The sequence below is a fragment of the Fusarium vanettenii genome (genome assembly GCF_000151355.1).
Source record: "Fusarium vanettenii 77-13-4 chromosome 8 genomic scaffold NECHAsca_11_chr8_3_0, whole genome shotgun sequence".
Taxonomy (NCBI): Eukaryota; Fungi; Ascomycota; class Sordariomycetes; order Hypocreales; family Nectriaceae; genus Fusarium; species Fusarium vanettenii.
The window spans coordinates 994,013-1,006,704 of record NW_003315873.1 but is presented as its reverse complement, the minus strand read 5'-3'; the positions used below and the strand labels follow the sequence as shown (position 1 = coordinate 1,006,704).

General features: G+C 50.2%; 4 protein-coding genes across 4 annotated transcripts; 3 read left to right on the top strand and 1 right to left on the bottom strand.

Annotated features, from left to right (window-relative positions):
• Nucleotides 1–3,427: 3,427 nt before the first annotated feature.
• Nucleotides 3,428–7,417, top strand: NECHADRAFT_84227 (uncharacterized protein; the record flags this gene model as incomplete). Its single annotated transcript, XM_003048564.1, has 4 exons — nt 3,428–3,536; nt 3,590–4,527; nt 4,597–4,636; nt 4,686–7,417. 4 exons carry the CDS (start codon nt 3,428–3,430, stop codon nt 7,415–7,417), a joined length of 3,819 nt encoding a protein of 1,272 aa, XP_003048610.1.
• Nucleotides 7,418–7,748: 331 nt separating this feature from the next.
• Nucleotides 7,749–8,675, top strand: NECHADRAFT_63193 (uncharacterized protein). The gene has a single exon (XM_003048563.1). The coding sequence runs from the start codon at nt 7,755–7,757 to the stop codon at nt 8,604–8,606; it is 852 nt and encodes a 283-aa protein (XP_003048609.1). The 5' UTR covers nt 7,749–7,754; the 3' UTR covers nt 8,607–8,675.
• Nucleotides 8,676–9,193: 518 nt separating this feature from the next.
• NECHADRAFT_84225 (uncharacterized protein) lies at nt 9,194–9,928 on the bottom strand (the record flags this gene model as incomplete). Its single annotated transcript, XM_003048379.1, has 1 exon — nt 9,194–9,928. The coding sequence occupies one exon, from the start codon at nt 9,926–9,928 to the stop codon at nt 9,194–9,196; it is 735 nt and encodes a 244-aa protein (XP_003048425.1).
• Nucleotides 9,929–11,307: 1,379 nt separating this feature from the next.
• NECHADRAFT_95860 (uncharacterized protein) lies at nt 11,308–12,625 on the top strand (the record flags this gene model as incomplete). The annotated part of the gene is made up of 2 exons (XM_003048562.1): nt 11,308–11,858; nt 11,908–12,625. The coding sequence occupies 2 exons, from the start codon at nt 11,308–11,310 to the stop codon at nt 12,623–12,625; spliced, it is 1,269 nt and encodes a 422-aa protein (XP_003048608.1).
• Between the last annotated feature and the right edge of the window lie 67 nt (nt 12,626–12,692).

Sequence of the window (12,692 nt, the reverse complement as noted above, 5' to 3'; positions counted from 1 at the left end):
AGATAGTCTGTTTTTTGAGTCATGATGATTAAAATTTGTCGATATGTTGGTCGAGCAGAAAGACAAGAATAAGCTTAAAGGGGACGGGGCCAAGAAGGGGAACTGTGCTCGATTTTAAGCTTGGCGAAGCGAGTGGTGTAGTGAGGCTTAGCCGAGGAGGCCGCGTGAGTACAAAACGATTGGAATATACGAAACTCCCGACAGTGAGGCTATGCTGAGGAAGTGTATCAAGTCAAGCCCCCCGGTAGAGGCAGGCTCTTAGGCAGAGGTTGGGTGTATTTCAAGGCTAACTCACACGGACGAGGCAGTAATAGGCTCGGCGAGGTGCATGGTACAGGTGTGGGTGGCAACCAATCCGCATGCGCCTCTGACAGTCGCCTAGACTAGGCGTTTTGCTTGTCGCCCTGACAGGTGTCGATCCTTGCGGCATATATTACTCAGGGTGAATCTCGACTAGCTATGCCAAGTTTCTCACCACTTTAGTCTTGATTTTCTTGACCTCATTCTGGTCAACTGCCGCGTCTTCTACTGCTCGAGATCGGATGCCTTGCCGGTACACTATGAAGCACAGACACAGATTAAACGCAGGCGCCGTACAGCCAAAACGTCTTAAACGACCTTGTTTCTCAGTTAAGCTTCAAAGGTAAGCTTCAACTGATGAATCATGTGAACATGCAACACTCGTTCCCCTGAAAGAGCCTACGCGAGCTCGTGAAAAGAAATTTGATGAGGTATTTGATCAGGCCCAAGATCAAAAATCAACTCAAATGCGACGCGTGCGTCGCGCCAAAGGGGGCAGTGCAACGCCCCTCCAACCCCTTCAAGCAAGTCCATCACCACAAAGAACAAGTACTCTACTAACCTCAAACACGTGAAAAGTCTCAGAAACACAGCCATCGTGCTAAACACATCTTTTCTACAACAGGACATCATCTCCGTATCCTCGGGGCCATCTAGATGTTGAAATCGCCGAGACGCGCAACTTGGGATGCCTCCCTGGTGGAAAATTGCCTCTGAAGGCGTCACCTTCCTAGATGACGAAAGCCTCAAGGGGGCTGTGTTTTTTTTTTTCAGTAGTCGTGTCATCGACTCCATGGCCAAGCGGATGGCTTCGGCTTGGTGGAACTCAGGCAGGGGATGGGCCTTTCTAAGCTTCGGGGGGAGGCCGCTCGCGTGAGGCAGTGCAAAGCAAAATCAAATGCCGGAGGGTTTTTGAGCCCAAAGACTGGCTCGGTTCTTGTACTCTAATGTCCCATGGCGGTGAAGCATCGAGATGATGCGCCGAAGAGTAAAAGCGTTGAGAAGGTAATGTCAAGGAACGGACTTGACCTTTCATCCATGGACAAAACATTAAAAGATCCGTCGGAGTTCTCCTTGAAATCCGCTCGATGGAGTTTTCATCTCGGCATGACACTCGGGTGATCAGATTGGTTGATCCAGGGCCAAGAACCAGGGAAGCTCATGTCAATCAGTCTTGGCGACCCACCATCTAATTAAGCTTGTTGGGAATAAGCTTCGCCTTAGTTTTGGTGAGGTCATCGACGGTCAACATTCCATGTTTTTGTACTCGAGACAATTATCTACAAGTTTCTGTTCAATTGTGGCAGTGTTGATTTTAGTCGATGCTTCATTTCACCAATATGGAAGGTAATGGTGCTTAGTGGAGTTGGGATTTCCTGCAACACAGGTGCTGTGCCGCCTCCAGCCACCCCGGATGTCACTGTCGCCGAATTCCATGGTGATTATGTATTGCAAGTACCAATACGGGGCATATTTTGCCGGATGTTTCCCAGACTGTAGGCCATGACTAATACATCTGCGCAGATGCATATGGTCACACCCTTGGATCAAGGGAAGTACATCTCGGTCATGCTCGGAACTCGTTGGCAGCCTCGGGTGGGACAAGTAGCGGGATTCAATCTGCCATACTTGGCATTCTCTGCCTTTCTCGCAACCAGGCCCTCCGGAGATCTCTTGACAGACCCGCAGCTTAATATGTTCTTCAACTCGCCTTCTGGACAGTGACCGACCCTCGACTGGTCGGATACACCCTTGCGTTCAGTGAATCAAGCCGTCCCGCCGCCAGCTGGTTATCGAATGCATGTTCCAAAGTACCCTAGAGGATTAAGCCTTGATTTAAAAATGGATCTTCAAAATACATCAGGTAACTTGAAAAGTACCAAAATAAATTCAACTCCTAATTAGTTGTTACCAAAACTAACCTGTGAACACTTGCGGTTGGCGGTTTGGAATTGCCACTCGAAATGGCAAACTTCTGGTAATCAAGAGGACTGATAGCAGGTAGGTACAAATCGCCAAAAGCCCATGATATTCACATATACTAGTTTTACATATCATTAAGCCTTGATGTATTTCGAATGCTGATACATGTGCATCTTTTCAACTTACTCTTCCTGTCGCTTTTAGAACACAACTCACCATCCTTGAACTATATGTCATAGATATTTTCCCATCATGTTCACCTTTGAGTCGCTAAACTGTGTCCATGTTCATCCTACGCAGATTGGGCAGTCACATCTCGAATTTATCGCAGTTTTTCACCCCTGAGTTAGAGAGCATACTAGTGAACCTTTCATGGTAGTCTTTAAGTCCTGTAATTATAGATAACTTCATCACAGCCCAAACTTGATTCATTGATGCTGAGAGTCATTGCTCAAGGGGAGGCATCAACTATAATACCAAATCATAGATTATAAACACATCGTAAAACATTATACACTGGAAACCCCCTGATTGTTCAGTTGTCTGTTGTTGAGCAAGTGCAGTCACTTTGGAGGTGAGGCCTCGCGAGATATATATGGTGGCTTGCTGACTGCAGCGGTTGCGCACGGCACAGGTCTTGGCTCTCCAGTGGCATTGGCCATTGTGAGGTCAAGCGACATGCAGTTGGCTGCCTTGAAATGCAGTGGAATTTGTCGCCAGCCTGATTGCAAAGCTGAGCCGACCGCTCAGCTGTCGCCACGCCACAACTGAAACAGTCAAGGCGAAATAGACAGAGACTTCGTAGAAAATTAAGCCTGATGATACAAATGTCGTATCAACCTCGATGGCACCGCCTGGGTAGCCAAGATGCCTCTCTTAATAGGCAGATATAGAAATCGTTCGCCCAGTCATCTTTTCCTCACTTTCGCCGCTTAATCAAAGCCAAGCCTGGTCCAGGTAGCCGCTGCGAGTTGGAAACTACGTGTTGTGTTGGCCCAGCCCCTGTCGATGCAAGCCCTGCTATTGGTCCCTGCAGCCAAGGCGAGTTCGCCTTCAAATGTCTGCCTCGAATCTCACCCGTTCTTTGCAATTTTCTCATCTCATCATTATTTCTCCAGCTTGGCCGACCTTATTAATCCGCTTCGCCTCTCATTGAGCTTACACTCTTTGCTTTCGCTGTGGCAAAGTCCCAGCAAGCCACGCGATGCGTCGAATACTATGCTGCGGCATTTCTCGCTTAGGCGACGGTAGCGACGACCAGCCTGGGCGACCAGTTGGACTCAACCCAAGTGCTTCTCAACAACACTCCAGCGGTAAGTCTTCTTCACCACGAGTCTAGTTTTATTTTCGCTCACGCGTAGGGCAGTGTCGAAGCCAGTTGGCCCCGTGGTATCAAATGGCATTGCAGCGCCTCCCTCTCTTGGCACTAGTCCCACGACTGAGCCCTCGGTCGAGAAGCAAGTCAAGCCTAATTTGTGGGACGAGGCGAGGGGGAGGCTCTCAGAAGAAGACAAGGCGTGGATCAACGGCAACTCCCAACAGTTTCTGGATTCGTCCGGCCCCGGGGTCCGTGGCATCATTGATCTAGTTGATCAAAAGCGTCGACAATGCGAAGCCAGGAGATGGACAAACGTCGACGTATTTGATACCACTATTAATCTCTCCGATCTGGCCAGCAACGCCATCACGTGGCTCAACAAATTCAAAGAGGTTGGCGACACGATTGTCCAGTACGACCCTGGACATGCAGCCTTGCCATGGGCGGCGACGAGGTTTATCCTTCAATCCGCGATTTCATACCAAGAGCATATGGCGTTCTCGTTAATCAGCGTTGAGAAAACAACAAGGATCGTCCATAGGTGCCAGATCTACGAGATGCTCTACAACTGCGATACAGCCAATGCCCAGGCTGCCAGTGGCCTAGAGCAGGCTTTGGTAGAACTGTATGCGTCGCTTCTGCATGTTCTCGCACGGGTGGGAAAGTTCCTGTCCAAAGACACTGCATGGCGCTCCATTCATGCTGTCTTCAGGCCAACCGAGGGGACAGACCTTCTATCAGAGCTTGAAAAGTTCGAGAACGAGGTCATCAAAGAAGCCACCGTCTGCGAGAGCAAGCGGAGCGCCAAGGCGGATTCCAAGACTGAAGAGCAGCTTCAAAAACTGCAATCTCTACTGAAGCTCGAAGGGCGCATGCTCAGAGTCGATGAAAATGTCCAGAAGGCCCTCGAGAGCATAGAACTCAAGGAATTGATAAAAGTGCTGACGTGGATCTCTCCCATCGAGTACAATCTACACCATGACCTGGTAAGACAGGCAAGGACCAAGGCCACCTGTGACTGGCTTGTCCAACAATCAAAATTCTACGAGTGGCAGAGCGAAACCTCTTCCATCACATTCTGGCTTCAGGGTTTTGGTAAGTCCTAGCATCATCGTGCAAGTGCGCTTTTCTAAATCTTTTGCAGCGGGCTCGGGCAAGACTTTCCTAACATCGAGAGTCATTGACCTAATTGCAGAGAATCTTGGAAGTAAGCGGAATCATGAGGGATTCGCCTTCTTCTACTGTAACCAAACCGAGCCAACACGCCGACAGGCACTCTCGGTTCTCTGCAGCTTTATCAGACAGCTTTCATCACCCAAGTGCATGTCTGATCACCTACATCCCAAGTTGAGGCAGCTTTACTTCGACTCTCAGCTGAAGGGTGCGGGGTGGACACTCGATCTATGCAAGGAGTACCTGATTGATCTTTTCAACTTTTATCCTCATACAACCGTCATCCTGGATGCGTTGGATGAATGCGAGGTTGAAGAGCGAATATTGCTGCTCAATATCTTCGATTGGGCAACAAAATCTTCTTCTCGGCCGGTCAAGATCTTCGTCTCTAGCCGCCCGGAAGCCGACATTCGACAACGGCTCATCAGCCTCCCCAATCTCGAGATCTCAGCCAAGAACAACAACGACGATATTTCCAGGTTTATTAAAGAGAGTGCTGATAGCCCGGGCCCATGGAGTCCAGTCTTGGAGAAAAACAAGGCCTTGAAGAACGAGATTGTCCAGACGTTGATCAAAAAGAGTGACGGCATGTTCCAGTGGGCGAGGCTACAGGTCGATCAACTCAGGGTCTTGGAACATGAAAACGATCTTCGAGACAGGCTTGGAAGACTTCCCAAAGATCTCAAGTCATCATATGACGAGATTTATCAGAGGATCCAAGATCGTCCCGAATACTCGAGAGTTCGGACTCTCAGGGCTCTCAAGTGGGTGACAGCATCAGCCCGCCCGCTCAAGACCAAAGAGCTCCTAGCTGCGATACGTTTGGACCCAGACAAAGAAGAGGTCGATAAGGCTGGCGAAGTTACAGAAGAGCAACTTCTTGGCTGGTGCGCAAACTTGCTGATTCGAGACAAGAACGAGTATTATTCCATTATCTGGCGGCCTTGCCACCTGTCAGTAGTCGAATATCTCGAGGACCGCTCCACGATGCCCACTGCGCATTTATTCGTTACACTGGCCAGTTTGTTTTTTCTGGTTGTCCAACCGGATAAAAAAGACCCTTTGTGCAGTCTACAACCTTACGCTCGCAAGCACTGGATGGAACATGTCCAATCATACGATAAGGCCAGCATTGACTTTGCGTGCGCCCCACATAATAGAGTCGCTGCCATGTTGAAGAGGTTTCTCGGTTCACCAACGCAAAGGTCTGATGCGTATGTCCAATGGACCCAGTTCGATGATTTTTCTTCCAACATTGATCCTCCATTTTCTGTTTGCTTTTACCCAGTTTTCTACCCCCTACGGGACTGGTGGGAGTCGGACGACGTGAAAGTTGATCACTTGGCATTGGATCATGACGGGGAGGGTCTTTTGACAGTCGCGGCCAGGTCAGGTTGCATACCAATATGCGACAATCTAATCAAACGAGGCATACCGGTGAACCCTGAAAAATACGGCACGGGCTATGAGAGCCCTCTTGCAGCAGCAGCAGCAAACGGACAAGCCCCTATGGTTAAGTTTCTCCTCGAACGAGGTGCCCATGTGGACTTGCTTCTGAAGGACGGCCACTATGGGAGCGCTCTTGCTGCAGCACGCGATGCCAACGTATCCCAAATTTTGATCGACAACGGGGCAGACATTAATCTCATGCTAGAAGCTGGATACTACGGCAGTGCTCTTGCTGCGACCAGAGACAAGGACATTGCCCAACTGCTAGTCGACAAAGGAGCAGACGTGAACATGATCCTCAAGGCTGGAGGATTCGGCAGCGCCCTGGTTAGCGCGATAGCCGCCTATGCTGACGACGTGGTTGAATTGCTCGTTGAGAAGGGTGCAGATGCCAATTTGCCACTGCTACGTGGGAGATATGGGAGTGCTTTGATTGCTGCCGCATACACGGGGAATGTGCACATTGCCAAGCTTCTCGTCAAGCACGGAGCGGATGTTAAGTACCTCCCGCCCGTTTGTTCTTACGGAAGTGCTCTCATTGCCGCTTCGTCAATTTTCCAAAGCAACGAGACTTTGCTGCTTCAGTTTCTGATTGAGAAAGGAGCAGAAGTGGATTCCATCGCCAAATCGGGCCATTTCGGAAGCGCCCTTGCTGCTGCTGCTCATTCTGACCGCCCGGTTGAGCAGTGCATCTCCGTGATGGATCTTTTGATAGAAAACGGGGCGAATGTGAACCTCGCCATCTCCACTGGAATATACGGCAGTGCTCTTAGAGCAGCAGTCAGTTCCAGGCGTCCCTCAGCCGCCGTCTGCAGGTATCTGCTGAAGAAGGGGGCAGATGTCCACCTTCATGTCCCGCATGGGTGCTACGGAAGCCCTCTCATTGCGGCCATGCAATCGGGGTCGGAAGAAGTGGTTAAATCCCTGCTCGAAGAGGGAGTGGAAGTTGATCAGATACCCGATGGGGAGAAGGTCGTCTTTGGAACTGCCCTAATAGCAGGAGCATATTGGGGATTCGCACGGGGCGTTCAGATGTTGCTGGAGGCTGGAGCTCTAGTGAATCTGCAGTCTAAAGTTGGGAGATTTAGGACTGCTCTCGAAGCTGTCAGGGCAGATTTGACAAATGAAGGAGGCGTGTTTAAGGATCCCCTGTGGAAGTGGAGGCGGGCGTTGGGTGAGGGGATTGAGGAAGCACGAGATAGAATGAAGCTCCAGGTAGAGGAGCTGCTGATAACACACGGGGCAACCGAATGAGATGGGCTAGGAATAGTCTAATGAAGATGGAACAATTGGTTTGACACATCTATTCCTCGGCGCTTATTGAATGCTGGTGGCCATGCCTTTGTGTGCCCAATTTACCATTGAGCCTCCCCAACCTCAGAAATCAGCTTTCGGAATCCAATCACTCCCCACGTCAACTTTGGTTCAAACTAGCATCGTAGGACATACGTCCTCGGGAACACGGAGTAATTTATAAAAAGTCTCCGGGGTCGGCTGAATTCACGCCGACCCGAGCAATGGTCCCAACTTTAAAAGCACCATGGCGCGTACGTCTCATATTCTCAACTCACATCCAACTTGGCAAGAAATCATGGCTACAAGATCTCTAGTAGTTGGTGGAACAGGCGGTATTGGCTATGCCATAGCCTGCCAGCTAGCTGCAGCTTCGACATCCTCCACCGTCATCATCAGCGGCCGTACAGAACCGAAGAGTCTTCCTCACACCAATATCGAGTTTCGGCCGTTAGATGCATCATCAATGCGCTCGATCAAGCGCTATACCGATAATTACAAGTCAGCAAAGGAACAGCACCTCGACTTGCTTGTTCTGACTCCAGGCATTATCTCAATGGCGGGGCGGACTGAGACGCCTGAAGGAATCGATCGCAAAATGGCCCTTCACTACTACGGGAGGCAGCTACTCATCCGAGAACTGAGTCCTGTTTTGAAAGACGATGCAAAAGTCCTCATTGTGCTGGATAGTACGCGAGGGAATCCGAACCAGCTGAAGTGGGATGACTTGGACCTCAAATCCAGCTTTACCCTGGCAGCTGTAACACAACATTGTGTGACAATGACCGATGCCATGATCCAGGCACATGCCGCTGAGCAAAAGCACCAAGGTCAAAAACGACGCACGTTCATTCACGCCCATCCCGGAATCGTCCAGACCAACATCTACAAGACACTACCATGGTACATACGCGGCGTCCCAAAGGCTCTCAGCCAAGTTTTCGGCGTCTCGCCTGAAACTTGCGCCAAGAACTTACTCAAAGGGACGTATGAGTGTGCAGCCGCCGACAAGGAGGACAAATTCTGGAGCTGTATCAATGAAAAGGGCGATGTTGTTCTGGATAAACCTGTTTGGAGTGAGGAGCAGATTCAGAGGGTTAGGGATCACACGTGGAAGATCATCGATGATGCACTGAATGCGAGTGACTGAGAGGACGGTGGATACTGTAGAATCATGACTATCATTATTCTTAGACTATTGATCGTAAATATTGGTCCGAAGTGTCTTACTCAAGGGTGGTTCAAGAATTTCGATCAATTGGAAAGCAATGACTCTAAGTAATGAATGTTGTGTCTAGAAAAGCGCCAGCCTATGCCCATTTCTCAGCTAACCGTACAATCGGCCAGCCACTTGCATCTGCCCATACAGAAGATTTTAAATACCCAAAATTGAAATCGCGGTAGATATTTAGGCAAAGACTGGCACATGTGAAGACCCGCGGGAAATCCCATGACAGAAGGTTGATGTCCCATCACGCCTATATAGGTATCATCACCACATAGCCGGCGCACATGTTTCTCCACACAGTCAAGGCGACGAAAGATGTCGTTTTCCCAAGAAATAGAATCTCTTTCGTTTTGTGTCCCGAGCATGGCGAGCGGAAAGTAATCTTTCATCTCTTCCGTCGTCCAGTTTCGCCTGGGCCCTTCGCGGCCTGGGTCCGCCAGCGCGAGTAAGAAAAATACCCACCCCTCTCCCAACTCACAGGGACCGAGAAGAATGTTTTTCATAATCTTTCAGAATACCACGAGGGCCTCACCCCTGTTTTCTTCGATGCCAGAGAGACGGAGGAATCGCTCCTCAAGAACTGTACTCTCCTCGAACAGGGGCTCGTGACCATAGAAAAAGGCATTGCAGTAGCCATGGAAACGTAAATATGCCTCCAATCCTTCTCTTTCCCACATTTCGCGGTATTCCTGGGATTCTTTAAGCATTAATAACACGAAGTACGACGTATGAAATTGCGTATGAAGTGGCGTAGGAAGCGGCATCGATGGGGTCCGTGGGCCGGTCTGTGATACGATTTTTTTGCCGTTTTGGAAGAGAGTGGTAAGCTGGCAAAGAACGGACAAGTTTTTCTCATATCCTTTTATATGAATCTTTTGTTTGAGAATCTGCTGTATCTTTCTTCTCAGGACTTCTCTCGAGGATCCTTGGTACTTCTCACGAACGTGCCGAAGGCGGCCAGCTAGTAAAGCCAGCGGAAGCACTGAGTCGAATTGGATCTGGTACTTGAGCCTCTCTGCCACGCCTTGTAGACAACGTGATCTAATTTCTTCAAGGCAAGCCAGCATAGCAGGCGATGCTAAGATGAGGGCTTTGATGTCGATGGCGGAGTGGCATCTGTGTATGGTTGCAATGCGGAGTTCTGTGGGGAGGTTCTGGAAGTAGTCGTCTTTCGGGAGAGTAGGACTTTGTGCCAATGGCGGTGGTCCCCCGGGGGAAAAGGGCAAGCTTATCGGTGCAGACATGGCGGCGATGGTAAAGCTCTTGGTGGTGGTGTGAAGATGATTGATGGTAGACGACGGTTGTTGTTTCAAAGATGGTGTCTATGTTAAGAATTGTGATTTGTATGGGGATATGAAGTGAAGATCGTGCTGAGTGTCATTTCTAAGCCTTGCGACTCTCGAGAGCATACCTGGAGAGGAACTCCGATGAGGCGAAAAAGAGAAGTAACAGAGACATGTGTTGATAAACTGATCAAAGTAATCCCTCGAGGGACATGTACTTAATATCTTGAAAGTCAAAATTCAGGTGACGTGTCTCGATGTTTAAGTAAGAAGAATCCGTCATTATAACCTTCTATGATACATCAAATACAGCTTGATATAATCCGTGGCGTAATTATTGGGTTGGATGTGCTGGGAACTTGACGCCAAGTGGAAACGGTCGTGCTACACACAATTGGTGTTTAGATGCAAGCATGGAAGCCCTCGTTGATAGACTAGATTGATGCCTAATTTAATGACCTAAGTATAACACTCTCCACACATAATTCTTTTGAAAATCTATTACCTATACAATACCAACAGTTCGTCACAATGATACAACCCTACATTGAGAATTGCGATTCTGCATCTCCGTTGTGGCGCCTCCTAACCTAGAGCTCAGTGTCTGCTACGGGTGGGTACAGGGCACACTCAGTGGGACAAACAAGACAGTACGGAGTCTTATAACATGCTCACCAGTGGGTAACTGTTCATGTATGACCGACAGGATGAAATGTCAACATCGAATAGGATCAAAACACGAGTAATGACCACCTGGAGTTCATGTAGAATGCACATGTGGTTGAAGGCTTGCAGTAGCGTGGCCAAGTCCCCTAACCCACAATCCCTGTCTGCCCCTCGCCTCCACTCTGGATCTTCTATTTTTCCCTCCTTTACCCCTTGCCGAATGCAATCACCGCTTTGATATCCACTTTTCCGTCCAAACAAGGGGCCAGCTTGAAGAAACATCAACAACTACGCTACCGAACAATCACTCACAGCGTCATTCATCACGATCGTCCCTCGAACCCGCCACCGATACAACCTCCCAGCCCAGGGGCTCACCTGGGAAAGTCGCCAAACAGGCGCAATCCTCAGCGCCACTTCACCTAATCCTCCATACCACTACCACCCCCTCCACCCACCCCCTTGCTTGGCTGCAACGCTACCACCATCTGCGGCTCTGACTCTTGCTCGAAAGCAGCTGCGCTGTCTCATCCTTTGTCTGCCGATCCTACCGACAGAGTGTGCCATCCCTTACGCGCGGCTGCCGCACAGCCTCTCAAACGACTCGCACACTACCGACTACCTACCACACGCTCCATAGTCTCTAATTAATAACCAACAAGCCCACCGCCAAAATGCCGCCCAAGACACCCAATTCCACCGGCACGCCCATCTTCTCGACCTCCATCTTCTCCTCCTCCTCCAACACCGCCGCCTCCCGCCCAACGACTCGCGACGGCCACGGTGTCGACCCCCTCAACACCAACCACCCGAACCTCCTGATCAAGGACCGCAAGCCATCCTTCTCGCGCAAGTCCTCGTTGTCTGGATCGCGCCGCCGTGGGAGTTCCTTTGGAAACGGTCCAAATGCCTACGTGACGGACGCAACAGCGCCCCCCGCCCTCCCCGAATACGCGCTGGCTGCCGCTGCCAAAATATCACCGCGACCCGATCTCGCCGAAGGTCATCATCTACCGCAGGCTCCCGACTTGGGTATTCAGATGTTGAATCGAACTGCGACTGGATCAACAATTCATTTGGGCGGCGGTATGACGTCTCATGGGACTTCAAACGGTGCGCCTGGCACGACTGGTGTGTGGCAGCAGAGCGAGGTCAGCATTATGCACCAACATGTCACTGAGCTCGCCAACAAGCGCATTTCGACACTTGACTATCTGCGCAAAGCGTGCGTTTCCAACACCATATTCCTATGATCGCATACTAACAGTATGTAGCCATGAAGGCCGTGTCCACTGGTTCAAGACCTACCTATTCGAAAGACCAGACCTCAACCGCATGCCCTCGTTCGACGCACGGAAGCTCGGTCGCAAAGCAACAAACCATCTCCTCCTGGGCCTCTCCCTCCCCACCGTCGTGGATCTCTACTCCTCCACTCCGATCGAGTTTCTACGAAGTCTCAACACCCTCCTCTCCGAATACGACTCGTTTCAGCAACTTCACGGCGACTCTTCAACAGCCGCTTCCTTGACCCGCGCCCGTCTCCCTAGCATGTTCCGCCGACCGGGCGGCAAGTCGCGACGATCAACATCTGCTGCTGATATGCATCCCATGGTGGACGAGATGGCCCCAGTGCCAGCAGCCGGTGGACCCGCACCAGCGGTTATGAACTTTGCGGCATCAGAAACGGACCTTCTTCCTGGCGAAGAGTATACGCATCTTTTAACGCCATCACTACCCTTCGATCCCGATTATTTTGAAACTTTTGCGACGTTGTGCGACGTGTTGATCGATTGTTATACCCGATTCTTGGCCCTTGTTCCTTCACCCCGCGAATGCTCCGCTCCCGTTGCCGAACTCTTTACCAAAGCCGACTCGCGAGTGCGCAAGATTATCGTGCAAGGCATTGTGCGAGAATTCGAAGATCAGAGCCGTCACCATATCAAGACGGAAGTAGCCAGCATCGGCAAGGTGGTCCTAGGAGGTCTCATGTGAGAGACACCCCGGGATTTGGGTTATTGCGTTTGACGGAGTTCTTAACGTTGCATGGAGTTGATGGCTG

Bases quoted from the DNA above. Each gene is read 5' to 3' on its own strand.
- NECHADRAFT_63193 (XM_003048563.1), top strand. From the start codon at position 7,755: ATGGCTACAAGATCTCTAGTAGTTGGTGGAACAGGCGGTATTGGCTAT.